Source organism: Maniola jurtina, chromosome 21, assembly GCF_905333055.1.
Source record: "Maniola jurtina chromosome 21, ilManJurt1.1, whole genome shotgun sequence".
In the NCBI taxonomy this organism is placed as follows: Eukaryota; Metazoa; Arthropoda; class Insecta; order Lepidoptera; family Nymphalidae; genus Maniola; species Maniola jurtina.
Window position 1 is genome coordinate 470,737 of NC_060049.1, and position 18,278 is coordinate 489,014.

At 40.2% G+C, this 18,278-nt stretch overlaps 1 protein-coding gene across 1 annotated transcript in view; it reads left to right on the forward strand.

Moving 5' to 3' along the window:
* LOC123876519 (phospholipid-transporting ATPase ABCA1) overlaps positions 1–18,278 on the forward strand; it is an 89,768-nt gene that overhangs the window by 62,467 nt on the left and 9,023 nt on the right. The window contains exons 32-56 of the mRNA XM_045922827.1: positions 13–148; positions 559–670; positions 790–1,002; positions 1,407–1,527; positions 2,043–2,233; positions 2,951–3,089; positions 3,930–4,131; positions 4,761–4,959; positions 5,317–5,514; positions 5,918–6,079; positions 6,650–6,761; positions 7,396–7,658; positions 8,580–8,722; positions 9,442–9,604; positions 10,049–10,192; positions 10,734–10,833; positions 11,383–11,534; positions 12,434–12,637; positions 13,142–13,322; positions 13,751–13,863; positions 14,463–14,610; positions 15,063–15,170; positions 15,845–15,996; positions 16,333–16,472; positions 16,976–17,127. Coding sequence (XP_045778783.1) covers positions 13–148; positions 559–670; positions 790–1,002; positions 1,407–1,527; positions 2,043–2,233; positions 2,951–3,089; positions 3,930–4,131; positions 4,761–4,959; positions 5,317–5,514; positions 5,918–6,079; positions 6,650–6,761; positions 7,396–7,658; positions 8,580–8,722; positions 9,442–9,604; positions 10,049–10,192; positions 10,734–10,833; positions 11,383–11,534; positions 12,434–12,637; positions 13,142–13,322; positions 13,751–13,863; positions 14,463–14,610; positions 15,063–15,170; positions 15,845–15,996; positions 16,333–16,472; positions 16,976–17,127 — 3,948 coding nt within the window. The remainder of the gene's footprint in view (positions 1–12; positions 149–558; positions 671–789; positions 1,003–1,406; positions 1,528–2,042; positions 2,234–2,950; positions 3,090–3,929; positions 4,132–4,760; positions 4,960–5,316; positions 5,515–5,917; positions 6,080–6,649; positions 6,762–7,395; positions 7,659–8,579; positions 8,723–9,441; positions 9,605–10,048; positions 10,193–10,733; positions 10,834–11,382; positions 11,535–12,433; positions 12,638–13,141; positions 13,323–13,750; positions 13,864–14,462; positions 14,611–15,062; positions 15,171–15,844; positions 15,997–16,332; positions 16,473–16,975; positions 17,128–18,278) is intronic.

The window sequence follows — 18,278 nt, forward strand, 5'->3', positions numbered from 1 at the left end:
TTTTACCAACAGGAAATCGGCAGATTGCTAAAGAAAGCGTCGGACCTCTTATTCTGCATCAACCTGAACCGCTTTAAACCAATGCCCAATGAACACGAGCTGACGCTGGAAGCTGCTCAATTGACCCTGATCAACGAGTTCTCTGCCGGTAATACTTTGCATTTTATAATTCTTGCGTTGCAACTTTTGGCCAAATGGCCAGACTTTTTACAATCATTGCAATTCTTTTGTGATTCCCACTACCTAAATAATACTCGTTTACAACATTTTGCCTTTATTAACAAGTCTTTTACCTACATTACATAAGTGGGCGAAGTGTCGATTAGGTACGGTGTCCATAATAACACTATCGTTGTCAATCAGCGAGTGCTTATAGTGCCATTTCTCTCGCTCACAAAAGTCACCTTAAAACAAAAATGGAGTTTGACAGTTATTTGGGCACTTTGCGCAGTTTGCAACTGAATAACTAGTTCTTTCAGATATGCTTGCAGTAGTACCTAATCTATTCTTACCAGTTTAGAATTTAATGCCCTTAGTAAAATATTGTATTTCACACAGGTCTAGTATTCTTGAATATGAGTGAAAAACAAACTAATCTCCCAGCAAACATTGAATACAAAATACGAATGGATATAGAAAACGCCCCGACTACGAAAAGGCTACGTAACTAGTGAGTAATAGAGCTTTTGTGTTTTGTCTTCTATTGCCCTTCGGCACTTGATTGAGGTCACATATTTTGAGAGTGTGTGGATAATGTAATAAGATATTAATTTTTTTTTTGCTAAATAGTCTATGGATCCCAGGCCCGGAATCCAGTTTCTTAGAAGACATGCGCTACTTCCGTGGTTTCGTAGAAATCCAGGACATCATCGACAAAGCCATCATCCAGATTTCGATGGAAGACTCTAGAAAGATTCAGAAGAGAGATGTAGCGGAGATGAAGCAAAACGATTGGGCCATCTACACTCAGCAAATACCTTACCCATGTTACACGAAGGATTTGTAAGTAGTATTTTTAGTACTAAAATCTTATCTCAGTTTATGTGGTGATGGAAGCGGTTAAGATCACATGAAGTTTTGGTCTAATTTATTTGAAGCACATGTGTTTTAGCAGCTACTGTTCATATTAGTCGCAAAGTTGTCTTAAGTCAGTAACTGGAGGGTGACCAAATTTGGAGGGTTGAATTTGGTCGTTTCGGTATATCCATACCTCGGAGAGCACGGTAAGTGTAAGGTCTTGATTTATCAGTAGGTAGCACCTAGTTTATCAGTAGGTAATAAATAAGGGTCATGACCCTCAACAATTAGGAATACGATGCATTCATTACAAACGGTTAGAAAACATTAAAAAACTCTTAAAATACTTACTCTGGAGTAAGTGACCTTATCGCAAGTTTTTTTTTCAGTTTCCAATCAGCTCTTTACGAGTCTCAATCTCTGATAGTGGCTTTCTACTTCTCTCTTCTGTTTACGGTGTCATCTGCCGTTCGCTTCATCGTGTCTGACAAGGAAACTGGCAACACTATGGTAAGTTCAAAACCCGAATGCTTTTTAAATCAGTTTATGCTTGCGCGAAAACATTTTGAGATCAAAGAGTCTTCGATGTTTGCAATCTTACCTGGTAAGTGATGATGCAGTCTAAAATGGAAGCGGGCTAACCTGGAAGGGGTATAGCAGTTTTTATTAAATCCATACCTCTTTGAAGGGAATAAGTAAATGTTTTTCACTCAGGATTAAAACTCACTCATACCCAGAACCTACTAAATATCTCGTACGAAGTGGTTCGTTTTAGTCCCTTGTTGATCCATAACTATTTGTTCTGGAAAATGCTGGTTAGTAAGACAAGTCAGACTTATTACAGTGGCATGCAGGTCATAGAGGCATAAAAGCACTGTTTACCCTAGTTGAAACAGCTCAGTGCTAACTTATCACTGACCTACCTGTAAAAAGGCCTTTGACCTAACTAATGCCTACCCCGGCCTCGAACTCTTCGCCGCTACTGGACTTATAACAGTATCTCTAGAAGATTTTTTTTCCCATAGCTAATGTCGGTGATGGGTGTGGAGCTGAGGTACCACACGCTGTCGTGGTTCATCTGCTCGTTCGTGGAGATGGTGGTGACGGTGGCGGGCATGACTGCGGTGCTGGTGCTCGGCAACATCCTGCCCAGGAGTGATCCTAGCTTGATATTCACCTTGTTGTTTATTTATGGATACTCCGTGCTTTGTTTTTGGTGAGTATTTGATATTATTGGTTTTAGATTTTTTGGAATCTCATGATAATGCTTTAATTGTTTGGAATCAAAGGTAGTTTTATGTTCTTACCCGGTATGCAAGCTATATTTGTACTGAATTTTGTCAAAAAATTAGCAAACAGACAGACACACTTTCGCTTTTATAATATGGATTGTATCTTCTGAATTCAGAAACTCATCGTGAGGGCGAACAAATGATTTCTTAGACATTCTTTAGATTGATGGTATAGTTACCAGAGAATTTAAAATAGTTACTACGAAAGGTAGTTCTAATTCGCTTTGATCTGCAATCTGCATGATTCTGACTAAACGTTGCAAGAAATCTTAAAGAAAATTCTAAACTGTCCTCCACTCCTAAAATGAAAAAGTGCAGTAATCTAGAAAGGGTTGGATTTTTTTAAAGACCCTTGCGTTCAATGGGTTTCTACAGGAATTTTAGTGAAGAAAACTCTATGAAACCTTAGTGTACTGCAAATCTTAGGGCGCCGAAAATACTCAGCCAAGGAGTACTGTACGTTTTGCGCAGGCGTTTGATGTGCTTGTAATCATCATTAATGCTGTATTCCAAAAATTGACCCCGTGTCCCAAGAGCTGGCGATTATTCAGTCAGCCAGCTAATGGCAGGCGATAGCGCCAACCTTGGACCCTACGTCTGGATGGTGAATATTTGTTGTATACATTAATTGTTGTGTGTAGCTACATGATGTCGAAGATGTTCCGCTCGGCGAGCGCGGCGGCTGTGTGTACGGGGTTAGCTTATCTCGTCTCCTTCATGCCCTTCGTGCTCATCCTGTCCCTTGAGGCTGTGCTCGTCAGCTCCTTGAAGTTATTTGTCGTGAGTATCTAGTTTAATTGTTTCTTTATCATCATTGTCAACATTAAAAAATTCAAAATTTAAAATGTTTTTATTCAATTAAACTTTTACAAGTGCTTTTCGTCAAAAAAATCTACCACTGGTTCGGAATGCCGTTCCTACCGAGAAGAACCAGCAAGAAACTCGGCGGTTGCTCTTTTCAAGTACATATTCAATTTACAAAAATATGTCATACCTACTGTACACTTTTGCAATTGCAGCGCCGTGTATTGCTGGAGCGAGTCAAATGCAAGCTTTTTTGTCATTTAGATAATCTTCGATTGTATAATAAGCTTTTTTCAGGAGCATACTTTTAATAGATTTTTTAAACTTGTGTAAAGGCAAGTCTAAAATTGGCATTGGCAAATTACCATTACTGATACATGAACGTGGAAAGAACTCTAGTCCAAAAATGGCAACAGGGCTCATCGTAAAATCCTTAAACCGTAAAAAATAAAACTAATTCTATCGTAAAAAATTACAAATACTTCTGGACAAAGTGTGAGGACCAGTTAAGGCCTATTCCGGGCTATATGATTCCATTGCATGCTATGGCAAGAGTTCAAAAAAATAACAGCCAAAGTTTCTTGGCTAAGCTCAGTAAACAACTGAGACGACATGATAACAACTAACCATAATCTGACAACACTTTGTGAACAAAACTATTATGTACTATACAACTAAACTACTAACTAGGAAAAGCCAGCCACCAAGCAAGCCATACGCACCACAACCACGCAGCACCACACAAATCCCAAAACCACTTGCACAAACAAACGCAAAGTAACGCCTGCTTCAATACAATTCAATTTCTTTCGCCAGAGTCTTTCAATGTCCTCGTCACTCTGCTACGGATTCCTCTTCATCACGCGCTTCGAAGCCATGGGCGTTGGCGCTGGTTGGTCGCAAATATGGGAGGCACCGGACAACACCAGCGATATGAACATTGCCATTGCTGGCATCATGGTGCTTGTGGATAGTGTTCTTTACCTCATTATTGGTCTACTGTTGGATAGGTTCTTTGGTGAGTAATTATTTGGCAATGCTTGTAATATAAAATGGACATGGGCACACTCTTTTGATGTCGTCTCTCCCCCCTAGGTGGGGGGAGAGGGTAAAAAATCAACGTAGTTTTAAGCGAAGTGAAGCGATCTTTGATAGCCTCCCTGGCACAGTGGTAAGTGCTGTGGTCTTATTAGTGGGAGGTCCCGGTTTCGATTCCCGACAGAGGTTCAGAATTTTATGTCTGAATTTCTGGTCTGGTCTAATGGGAGGCTTCGGCCGTGCCAAGCTACCACGCTACCGACAAAGTCGTGCCGCCAAGTCATTTAGCGTTCCGGTACGATTCCGTGAAGAAACCAAAGTGGTATGGGTCTAATGAAAACTGTCTTCCAGGTTAGCCCTCTTCCATCTTAAATTGCATTATCACTTACCACAAGGCGAGATTGCAGTCAAAGGCTAACTAGATTCAATCCCCATCTTCGGAGATCGTTATCAGATCCATACCAATTGAGATACGGTACTCTCTTTCAAAGGAAAAGAAAGACCTCAAGAACCTTCTGAAATCGGTTGAAACGATGACATAGTTACAGAAATATAACATCGGAGAAAAAAATTACGTACCCTCCATTGCATTAAGTTGGTTTTTTGCAGGAATCAAAACTCAAAGCAACATAACGAACTGCAAAGCCAACGGCGAGAAAGCAGGAGTCAGCATTCTGAATGTGACCAAGATATACGATGAAGGGTCTCGAAGAGCGAAGCTGGCGTTGGACAATGTGTCTATGGAACTACACAAAGGACAAATTACTACGCTTTTAGGACATAACGGAGCTGGGAAGACTACACTAATGTAAGTTTAGAAACTTATTAATAACCGGTGGGATATTGACAAGTTACCGCTTGATCACCGGCCAGGCCATTTCTTGTTTATATATTGCTAAAAGGTATCCAGTAATGTAAAGAATTCTTTGAACAGATTTGATTGGGGTTGAAGAATTTACTTATCTATCTTGGGCCTCCATTATCAATAGATATAATTAATCTTCTTTAAAGATGAATCTTTTAGTCTGGGCACCTATTCATAGCTTGCGAAATCTTCTGCAAGCTTTCGGTTATCCGTTTATCTATACTCTATTTACAGAACTTGTAATTGGTTTTACTTTAAGTATTTGCAACTATCAACTAAAGTTTTTTTTTTGCCGCCCAGAAACATCCTAACTGGCATGCTAAAGCTCACGAAAGGGCACGTGATAGTGCGATCAGATGACGAAATGGGTGCTCGCCTCGGAGTGTGTCCACAGAAGAATGTGCTCTTCGAGTACATGACAGCAAGGGAACATATTGCACTGTACGCGCAGTTGAAGAGTGGCCAGCCGATGGAAGAAGTTCAGGAAGAGGTCAAGAGGTAAGAAGTCCTGGAGGCCACGTCATATTCGGTTACATGATGGGGAGGGTGTTAATATTTTGTCCACATATAAATGTGCACTTTGAGTGAATGCCAGTGAGGAAACGTGTTGCCTTATACGCTCTTATACGCTCAACTAAATAGTGGTCAGCCAAAGGTAGGAAGTTCAGGACCCCTAAGAGGTAAGAAGTTTTGTAGACAAAGTTTTTACTGATACTAAACTGGCACGATCGCTTAACGTGGCGCGGACAGTCGGGTTACCTGATGTTGAATGATCACCGCCGCACCAGGGGAGCAGTTTTTAATAATCTCATGTTGAAATCTAAATGTTGAGTGATTGGGTAGCAGCGCAAACAACATTACTAACTGACTGGCCAATAATAATACGTTTTGGTATTTGCAGCATGCTCCACGTGCTCAACCTGGGGCACGTGTGCGACGTGCCGGTGGCGCAGCTGTCGGGCGGCACGCGGCGGCGCCTGTGCGTCGCGCTGGCGTTCGTGGCGCGCCCGTCGCTGGTGTCGCTGGACGAGCCTACCGCTGGCGTAGATCCAGCTGCTAGGAGGTCTACATGATTCCTTTAAAGTTTAAACCTCTTAACCAATTTTCAAGAATTTTCTAGAATATAAAAATTCAAAGTTTAAGATCAATCTCTTTAAGGCCGTGCCGCCATTAGTCCCCAAGCCGTGCAACAGTAGACCGCTGCGCTGGCTGACTCTGGTCGCTAACTCTATGTCGAGTTAGCGGCGATCTGGCAAACTCTTGGGAGGGAAGATGAGTTGGCAAGCAAAATGCAAATGTGTACATTACGCGCTGCACGGCAACATCATTTGAAAAATTATAGGGAGGTAAACTAGAAGCAAACAGTTTGCCGGTCACTGTTCGCCTCATGGCGAAACGGCCTATTGGCAGGTATAAATCTAGTGCTATGACTGACTGACTGACTGACTGATCTATCAACGCAGAGCTCAAACTACTGGACGAAGGCATGCAGATAGCTATTATGACGCTAAGAAAGGATTTTTGTAAATTCAACCTCTAAGGGGTTAAAATAGGAGTTTGAAAGTGAAGGTAGTCTACTCGGGTGAAGTCGCGGGCATAAGCTAGTGTATCATAAATTTATTCATTTGTATAGGGATATCTGGTCCATGATAATGAAGCTGCGCGAGAACAGAACGATCCTGCTCACCACACATCACCTGGACGAGGCCGAGCTGCTGAGCGATCAAATCATTATCATGCACAAAGTAAGCTGGTATCTTTCTTTTGAAAAACAGCGACATAAATGTTCCACTAGTTCCACTAGTACTAGGTTCCATAGTGATGGAAGTTCCAAAGAACATAGGTGTCCACACTCCTATCAATATGATGCAGAAAGACAGTATTGTGTCGATTCTAAATGAATGTATTATAGAAGCAGGCGTTATTTTGTGGAAGTCCATGATATAAAAGTACACTTTGCAATTAGACATTGTAGACAATTAGATATTGTATTGATTTACATCTCCTGAGGATGCTCCGGTGTCGGGGCGAAACGCGCGTCGAGTGGTGTTGGAATTTGTGTGGTGCTGCGTACCATACAGATTTCGTTGGTTTGGCGGATTATAGCAAATTAAACTTTTGGTTCCTTGATTCTAAATGAGTGTAATTATAATATTGTTATTGATTAGGATTTCCTTTTGGGCAGCGAAAATTTCTACAAACTTGACAAAGTACTCATATCATTTTTACATGTCACTAGAACAGATTTCAAAAAATCGTTTTTGTAAGCACGACAAAAAGAATGAAACCAACGCATTACAAAATAAATAGACCTTGAGGTTTCTAAAAAAATAGACCTCCTGATGGAAGCGTCTAGGTACTAAAATACGTATTTTTTAGGGACAAATCCATACAACAGGATCGCCGATAGACATCAAACGAACCTTAGGAAGTGGGTATAAACTGACAGTGATTTATCCCGATAAGAAACTACATCTTCTAGAAGATGACGCTGAAAACGACGTAGTGATGATAGAAGAGAAGACGAAGAATCTTCTAGCAGTAGCACGAAGCGTGGTCAAGAATGCTAATTTGGTTGATATTAATGGACTGGAGGTGGAGATTAATCTACCGTTCTATGATGCAGATGGAGTTAGTAACGAGTAAGTTAATTTGGAATTAAGGACCTTAGGATTTTCTCATATATATCATTTCTTCATACTTATTCAAGTCGCTGTACACAAAGTTTTTTTTTTAATTTTAATTTATTATATGAAAAGATTTTACTTAATAATCTAAGACAGTCAGACAAAAGTATTCTTGTATAGAATTAGGCGTAACTTTGCGGAAGTCCATGATATACAAGGAACTAAAAGCTTAATTTGCTAGTCTGTTTCAGCGGGCTTTAGCAAATTAAGCTTCGGGTTCCTTGTAAAAGTATTCTTGATCTGTTTCGTTCGTCATTATCGTCACTAACCGATGGATGATTTTTGCTGGACATAGGGATTTTTACACACCACGATTTTGTGAGGCCTTTTTTCACTCGCCTGATTTTGTTTGTCCTAGATGGACACTACTAACAGTGTTGCTAGGACTGCCAACACTGTTAACTGGTGCGAAGTTGTCGTGCCACTGTCTGTCTGTCTGTCCGTCCGTCCGTCCGTCCGTCCGTCCGTCCGTCCGTCTGTCCGTCCGTTCGTCCGTTCGTCCGTCGTGTCTGTCAAAAAAATCTATAGTGTACTTCCCGTTAACCTAGAATTATGAAATTTGGCAGGCAGGTAGGTTTTATAGCATAAGTACAGGAATAAATCTGAAAACCGCGAATTTGTGGTTACATAATTTAAAAAAATTAAAATGTGTTTCAATTTTCAAAGTAAGATAATTATACTAAGTGGGGTATCATATGAAAGGGCTTTACCTGTACATTCTAAAACAGATATTCAATCATTTTTATGTAAAATAGATTTTGATTTATTGTAGAAAATGTTGAAAAAAATACCTGAGTACGGAACCCTCAGTGCGCGAGTCTGACTCGCACTTGGCCGGTTTTTTCTACTTGATCTAAATTTAAAATTATTTTGCAGTTTCCTGGAAATGTGCAACGTATTAGAGGGCCAGGAGAGTGAGCTAAAATATCTCAGCTACAGCTTGGACTGCAGCAGTCTGGAGCAGGTGTTCTTCAACATCTGCCAACAAGCTGACTTGTCACATAATGGAATGGAATATGGTGATGCTTATGGGATTTCATTTAAACCACATTATTTAATTATAAATGCGAAAGTGTGTCTGTTTGTCTGTCTGTGATCTTTTCACGGCTCATTCACTGAAGTATCCTTGACGAAATTACCTTGCACTTTTACAGATACGTGGATGCTTTTAAGTTTTTATTCCGGAAAATCAAAGGAGTAACATGGGTTTGTTGACAACTTCCCAGGGATTGCTTTCATGTAGATGCAAACGAATAGTAGGAGGAGACCTATGTCCAACAGTGGACGTTTATCGATAATGATTAGAAAATGATTTAGATCAAATTACTATTTGAAATTGGGCACCAAGCACAAGACAATATTTCTGTGGGTTTATGAAAAATTCAGAAGAAGAGAAAATTTATAATAGAAAATTATAGATAGAAAGTTGCTATTGTCAATTTCCCGAATGCAAGCTACCTCTGTACTAAATTTCACATGAATCGGTTAAATGGATGGGCTTTTAAGAATCCCGTGGGAACTCTTTGATTTTCCGGGATAAAAAGTAGCCTATGTCCTTCCCCGGGATGTAAGCTAACTCTGGACCGAAAATCGGTTAAATTGTTGAACCGTGAAAAGGTAGCAAACAGACAGACAGACAGACAGACACACTTTCACATTTATAATATTAGTTTGGATACCAGTCTGGCTGGGTACGAAAGTAAAATTTACTAATTAGATAATTTTCCACTTGTTCTAGATATAGCTTCAGTCCCGGATTCTTCGTCAAAGAGTGCGTCTACCTCCAGTGTCAAGAACGATCACACTCCCCTCGTGTCGCCGGATGGACCGCTGAGAGGCTCGAATTGGCAACAGTTTACCGCCTTAATGTATGCGCGCTACTTGCACTATTTGAGAAACAGGTTAGTACAATGATTTTTGTCTATAGAATAGAATAGATTTTTTTTCAAATAAACTTTTACAAGTGCTTTTGAATCGTCAAAAAATTTACCTATGAATACGAATACAAATTTGTCAGGTTAGAGATCCTAACAGGGCCTAATATAAATGTAATATTCCACAACAAGTAAGTTCCTGACTGTGTTCTACCAAGTGGTAAGTGATGATGCAGTCTAAGATAGACTAACTTAGAAGGAGTATGGCAGTTTTTATTACTCCCCTTATCGGTTTCTACTTCATACCGGTACGCTAAGTCAATAACATACAGGAGAACCCTATTAAAATTGAATAAACATGTAAAAAACAAATCGTAAGTTTTGTTTGTTTCTTTTCTTTTCTTATTTAGTGCAGAAATGTATCCCTTTTTAAAAACTATTTTTTTCCATCTCGTATTATTTTTTCTACAGATGGCTTCTCTTTCTACTAGTGGTATTGCCGTCTCTCTTCCTTGCGGTAGCTATGGCCTTCTCCTCCATCCGTCCGCCTGCAGACGCAGAAGTGTCTTTGAAATTATACACTGATATGTACGAAGAGGCTACACAGTTTATGATGTAAGTATCAGTACCTAATCTAACCATATGGGTTTTGTTTCGTTTTCGTTGATTACTGTTATTTTTCAAGTTCAGTCTTGTAATTGCATATATTGATATTTGAATTGTTGATTTTTTTTATAATTTAAATAGGGTAAGTCGTTAATATAAATGAGAAAGAGTATCGTGCCAATATACTACCTTGGAGTACTCCATTTGAATTGGTCTTCAAATTCGATTCAAAATCCTTCCTTATTTTGCATAAGGGTTGACATATGATATTGCTTAGTCCAGGATTATTTTTAATAGATTGAATTTCTCTGGACTAATTCTAATAGGGGGCCATAGGTACCTAATAATATTTACGGAGGACAGGTTTGTATCCGACACAAATTTTGTGAATTACCCCAATTTACATTGGAGGTATCGATTAGTGATAGAATTTTCAAATTAATCCTGAACAAATGATTCTCATTTGTTCAGGATTATCAGTTCCGGAGATATCAAATACATACTGACAAATTTTACTTCTATTTTGTATAGATTTTTTTCGTTTTTACAGACCGGTACCATCGGTATATTCTTCAAACATCGATCCATCGTTTGCCCAACATGTGATGAACAACTTGCGACTTGAGAATTCACGAAATTGGACTCACCAAGTAAGTTTCAGCGTCCTACCATTTACTAGGTATAGCGCATAACTGAATGGCTCGGGGAGCGGGAGGGTGACCTACTCAGTTATGTGTTATGCCTGTAATATGCGTATACAATATCTATACATAGTACATTTCATATAATTCTTCTTTATTGTTGGTACTTATGAGTATGAAATTTAGAATCTGTACCAAATTGTTATCTGTCATGTGGATGATTTTATTCTTTTGATTTTGTCTAAGATGTTCCACGATTTCACGTTTTCTTCCTGTCTCTCCTTTCCTATATATTTCTATCTTATCCATTTTTTGCTTTGCGTCCTTTATTTTTAGTTATAATCATCATCCATCTTTTTGTTCGAGAGTGTTTAGTATAAAGTTAATAGAATTAGCTTAGGTACATCTCGGGGATACTTTTAGATACTCTTAGATACTTTTTATTCCGGAAAATCAAAGAGTTCCTACGGGATTTTCAAAAACCTAAATCTATCCTAACCTAAACCATATCATCTAGTTATTAATATTTAGATTACTATGAAGTTCTGTAATTTCCAGGATTCACCGACGTGTCGATGCGTGGGCTTCGGTCAACAGTGCGACATAGACAAACACCTGGAATGGAACCGACCTGACATGATGCTGCTGTACGACGCCGACACCCTCAACAACTGGCTGGTAGACTCACAGCAAGTTTATATTGAAAAGAGGTAATCTATTTGTTACTTAGACAACTTGTAATTGATTTGACCTACATTTGACGCTAGGGAGCCTATGAAACGCTTATTTTTCTATTAACGGTAGGATCTATTTCTATGTAAAACATTAATACACGACACTGACACCGGAGCATCCGGAGTTCTATTATTTTACACTAGCTGATGCCCGCAGCTTCGCCCGCGTGGATTGGTCAGATCCCCTGCAGCATCAGGATTGAGGAGTTGGATTCCAAATTTTTTATGAAACAATGTCGCAAAGTTCCTCTATCGATTAAAAAAGAAATGACGCAAATCGGTTCACAAATCTCGGAGATTTCGGTGTACATAGGTAGAAAAACACAACTCCCTTTTTGAAAGTCGGTTAAAAAAGTAGCCTATGTTACTCCCTGGTCAATTCTCTACTTGTCTGTGAAAATCCCGTCAAAATCGGTTCAGCCGTTCCCAAGATTAGCTTTTTCAAACAGACAGACAGACAGACAAAAATTTTAAAAACGTGTGATTCGGTTATAGTATCGTTCAAATAACCATATGACCTTAATATGCGGTAGTTATTTCGAAATTACAGACAGACACTCCAATTTTATTTATTAGTATTAGTATAGATTACAATATTACACCCTTTTCAGTTTATAAAAAACCCACGGAGATGTACAAAGCGATTTGTTTCCTCGTTTCTACTTCTAAACACTAGGATATTGAACGTCTTTCTGGCATCAGTTTTCCCCTCCAATTTAATTTCATTATGAATACCTGAAGGTATCCATATTAAATAGAAAATAGGCATCTTCTAGGCAAGCACGCTCCATCTTAGGCTGCATTATCACTTGCCAGCAAGTCTGATTGCAGCCAAGCGCTAGTCTATAAATTAAAAAATCTCCTCGCTTCCTCAGATACGCCGGCTTCACCTCAGTCATCAAGAACAATATGACCCACCTAGTAGCGTGGTACAACAATAAGGGTCATCACATACTACCGGCCGCCATAAACGCTCTCAACTCCGCCATCTTGAGAACTGTGAGCACCAAGCAAGCCGGCATCACTGTGTACACGCATCCCATGAAGATCTCCAAGGAACAGCTCAACAAGGATACAGTGTAAGTTTACACATTTTTAGGGTTCCGTACCTCAATAGGAAAAACGAAACCCTTATACCCACTTTGTTGTATGTCTGTCTGTCTGTCTGTCTGTCGTGTCCGTAAAGAAATCTATAGCGTACTTCCCGTTGACCTAGAATCATTAAATTTCGCAGGTAAGTAGGTCTTATAGCACAAGTACAGGAATAAATCTTAAAACCGCGAATTTGTAGTCGCATCATTAATAAAAAAATTAAAATATATTTCAATTTTCAAAGAACGATAACCATACCAAGTGGAGTATCATATGAAAGGGCTTTACCTGTACATTCTAAAACAGATTTTTATTTATTTTTATGCATAATAGTTTTTGATTCTCGATTGCAGTGTCCACGTCTCCGCAGCATAAATGGGTAAAACATGTGTTCCAACGAGTCGAATCTTGAAAGCTTTTATGATATTTCTGTTCTTCCATATTTTCTTCAGCCTGTCCTAGCTATAGCCTACATGAAACTCTTTTCACAGCTACCAGCACATAGCAGACGCGGGCATATCGGCAATGCTGTTGATCGCATACAGCTTGGTGAGCGCGGGCGCGGCCGTGTACCTGGTTACGTCTCGCCTGAGCCAGGAGAAGCATCTGCAGATGCTGTGTGGTGTATCACCTGGACTGTACTGGGGAACTGCTCTACTGTGGGACATGGCTGTAAGATTTTTTATATTTAAAAATAGCGGACAAATTAGTAGGCGAGTCACCTGATGTTAAGTGATTATCGCCCGTGAACATTTGCAGCACCAGAGAAACCGTCTAAGCATTGCCAGCCTTTCAAAAATTTGTTAGTCCGCCCCTTGAATAACCCCACCTTGTAATCTTGTGGGAACACCGCCGATGGGAGTTGATTCCACAGTTTGCATGTGCGTGGAAAAAGGATCTGGCACAACGGCTCAAAGTGCACCAGGCACCCAGGCTGTGAGAGTGAAAATGCTTGCGGTGGCGTGCGGTGCGGCTGTAAAAATAAGTGTGTGGAATGAGGTCAAACAGCTCTTCAGAGCACCTTTCAGGAACTTGACACATTACTGTTAACTGTAACGCGGGTATCTATATTAAAGCATGTCTGTGTTCCCAATTTCCAGATAATAGTGGTGAACATGCTGATCACGGCAGTAGTTCTGGAAGCATTCCAATTTTCCGTGTTTGTGGCGAGGAACAACCTGCCAGCCATTTGCATACTCATCCTACTCTATGGGTAAGTCAGATGTCTTTATACTACTGGTTCGCCCCGAACTGAGACCTCCTGGTATCCCATAATTACCATAAAATAGTTTTAATTATATTATATTGTAATGTAATAGAAGACAGCGCCATCTATTAACATTATTGTGAAGTTTGTCGAGATTTTTGGTTCAGTCATTTGAATGGGATTACGTAATAGAGAGAGCTATGTTAACTTCTTTTCGCAGATAGAGTATAAATGATGTCCACGACTTAGTCTTCCGTTCTTAATATTTTTTTTTTCATGGTTTTCATTGTGAACTTTTTATTATTTGTTGTTATAGTAGCAATAAAAATACACATTCTGTGTGATCTCTCTACCTATTACGGTTTTCGAGAAACGACCCGCTGACAGACAGACGGACGGACGCATGCATGGATGTACAGCTGAGGCGTAGTGATAGGGTCCCATTGGCACCCTTTGGGTATGGAAGCCTTAAAATGGCCGCCAAGTGTATAACATAATCTTGAAGGATTCTGCAGAACCCTTCGCGTGCGAGTCCGACTCACGCTTGAACACATAGATAGCCAGATCTTGCAGTAGAAAAGACTTTGACAACACGTTGTCGTCAGGTACGCGTGCGCGGGCGTGGTGCACGTGCTGGAGAAGGTGTTCGCGGAGGCCAGCCTGGCCACCATGCTGCTGTTCTGCGGGAACGCCTTCATCGGCCTCGTGGGGATCGCCCTGCTGCTCGTACTCGACATCATCTCCGAGTCAGAGGTGAGTAGCGTCATCATCATTCAGTCATCATCAATTCTATGGTCTCGTAAGAAGCTGTTCCCTTCTTCAACCATACTTAATATTATAAATCCGAAAATGTGTCTGTCTGCCTGTCCGTCTGTCTGTATGTTTGTCTGCTAGCTTTACACGGCCCATCCATTTAACCGATTTCAATGACATTTGGTACAGAGATAGCTTGACCCCTTGGAAGAACATATTTTAACCCCAGCTACTTTTGATCCTGGAAAATCAAAGGGTTCCCACATGATTTTAAAAACCTAAATTCATGAAGTGGCGGGCATCATCTGATTTCTAATAGGCGCATCTATACTAACTGTTTATGTAATAATGACGGCCAAAGTTATTGGGTGAGCTAACATGACTACAGAATCCTACCTTATGTGTTTTCTGACAATCACTTGATCAGTTATTGTAACTCTTTGTCTTTGCAGGCTACAGACAACGCTCGATGGGTGTTACACAAAATTCTGTTGCTGAGTCCACAGTTCACGCTGGGCGATGGTTTACTTGAAATTGCCAAGAATACAATACAAGCGGAGGCAAGTATTTTCCTGTTAACTACACTGTTAATCCTCACATCTAAGTTTTTTTTTTTAATTCAGATACATGTTAGCCCTTGACTGCAATCTCACCTGGTGGTAAGTGATGATGCAGTCTAAGATGGAAGCGGGCTAACCTGGAAGGGGTACTCCTATAATTTCTTGCGCACAATTTCATATATTTTTTCATGCATTAATATCCTTGGGTATGGTGGTATGGTAACCCTTAGTGCGTGAGTTTGACCCGCTCTTACACGTGTAGCTATGTCGAATACTCTGGTTCTCCTACGAATCTTCTCAATCCTGATTAGACCACGTAGAGAAACTCTAAGCATAGTTCTCTCTCCACCTCCCGCCGAGTGACTGAGCTTTCTTTGATGTGGTTGTAATTTTAGTGAAATTATTATACATCTTCATTTTTATCTTTATTTCTGTAATCTTAGAATAGCTGTTATACTTAACCTTATACTTAATGTTATACTTAATAATTGTTATACTGTTAGCTTTAATTTAACCGAGTGTCAAATAAAATTGTAAACGGGATATTGTCAACGCAAACTAGGTACCCACGACACAGGATTACCTAGTGTGGGTACCACCAGACACAGGGAAATTATTGTATAAGACTATATTTTGTTAATAAAACATTTTTCATTTTTGCATTCATTGTTCAGGTGCTAAGCCAGTTCAACATGGACACGTACCGCGACCCGCTCACCACCAACGTGGTGGGGCAGCACTATTTGGCGCTGGCGCTGGTCGGCACCGTGCTGCTGCTCCTCAACCTCGCCATAGAATACGACTGCTTTGACTGGATCCACATGAGGTAACATCATCGTCATCATACCTAGTCGGCTCACTACTGAGCACTGTTCAGGTGCTGAGCCAGTTCTATATGGACACGTCGTGCGTCCATCCGCCCGTCTGTCCGTCTGTCAGTGAGCTGTATCTCGTGAACCATAAAAACCGAGAGTTGAAACTTTCACAGAATGTGTGTTTCTATTACCGCTATAACAATCCTTCGTGTGCAAATCCAACTCACACTTGACCGGTTTTTGTGACCGTTGTCTTATGGCGATATATATATCGTTTTGTGATACCTACTTCGTCTTCTCTACTGAAAGTATTGTTTTTCTCTTTCATAATATTAATTATTTTCAAGGCTGCGTTCAAAGGACAAGTTCTCCAACGAAATAGTGGACAGAGAAGAACAAGAAGTGGAGGAAATAATGGCGGAAGCGACGCGCGTGCGCGGCGGCTTGCAGCCTCTGCGCCTGCGTACCATCGGCAACATTAATGCTGGTAAGACAGTAGCATGAATGCTGGTAAGACAGTTACATTAATGTTGGTATGACAGTTACATTAAAATGATGGTAACACAGTTGTATTAATGCTGGTAGGAAAGTTACATTAATGCTGGTAAGACAGTTACATGAATGCTGATAAGACAGTTACATTAATGTTGGTATGACAATTACATTAAAATGATAGTAACACAATTGTATTAATGCTGGTAGGAAAGTTACATTAAAATGATGATAAGCTGGTAAGACAGTAACATTAATGTTGGTAAGTCAGTGATTTCATGCACTTACTGGTATCATCATCATATTATAGAGTTTAAGCGGTGATAGCCGTAGCTAGGGGTTCGATTCTGGGTATACATTTCTGACTTGTCAAAGTTATGTGTGTTCTGAATAATTATGTAGATATATTAGTATCTAATAAATACTGTTATATACTATTGAAAAATCCTTAAAATGATCACAAAATCATTTGTTAAGTATTTTTACTTTCACAAACAGGGTTCGTGGACACGGAAGACGTGATCAAGAACGGATCGATAAAGCGGTCGATGAGTACGACAGAGGACGTGGCGGCGTGCGTGCGTCTGCGCAAGAAATACGGGCAGCGAGTCGCCGTGCATGCCCTCACGCTCGGCATACCCCCGGGACAGGTAACTATCCTATCAAACATCATCAACATCTTCATCATTTCCATTACCATCATTATTCATTATCATATCTTTTAATATACCATGTTGATTATCATCATCATTATCATCTTCTTCGTCATCATTTTCTTTATCATCAACCAATAAATTTGAACATAGGTCTCTTGTAGGGATTCCCACGCGCCACGGTCTTGCACCGCCCGCCATCCCCGTGATAACCATATCCCTAACGGATGGCCAACTCCCGGCTAATGCCATTTTGCTGCAACATCACACTAATATTATAAAGGAGAAAGTTTGTACGTGCGTGTGTGTTTGTTACTCCTCCACGCAAAAACTACTGGACGGATTGGGCTGAAATTTAGAATGGAGATAGATTATACCCTGGATTAGCACATAGACTATTTTATCCCGAAAAATCAAAGAGTTCCCACGGGAATTTTAAAAACCTACATCCACGCGAATGAAGTCGCGGGCTTCAGCTAGTAATATATAAATAGAAGACTGTAATTTACTAAGCAGTCTCAGCTTGAAGCAGTTTTTGAAGACCTTCTGGCGCAGCGCTGTGGCCTTATTAGTGGGAGGTTGCGGGTTCGATTCCCGGCAGGGTTGGGAATTTTACAATTTCTAAATCACTGGTCTAGTCCGGTGGAAGGCTTCGGCCGTGGCTAGTTACCACCCTGCCCGCAAAGCCGTGCCGCCAAGCGATTTATCGTTCAGGTGTGATTCCGTGTAGAGTAGAAACCAAAGGGGTATGGGTTTAATAAAAACCGCCATATCCCTTCGAGCATAGCCCGCCTCCGTCTTAGACTGCAACATTTACCACCAGGTGAGATTGCAGTCAACGGCTAACTTGTATCTGAATAAAATATAATAAAAAAAGTTATCCTGACTGCTTCAAGCTGCCCGTGTAAAGCTGGCTTAAGAAAGCTCTTTGAAGCCATAAAATAGAGTAGAATAGATTTTTATTCAAATAAACTTTTACAAGTGCTTTTGAATCGTCAAATACTTTAACACTGGTTCGGAATGCCGTTCCTACCGAGAAAAACTAGCTCGGTGGTTGCTCTTTTCAATTCTTCAATTTACAATAATATTTTGCAGCCCCGCGCATTGCTGGAGCGAGTCAAATCCATGCTTTTTATCATTTACGTAAT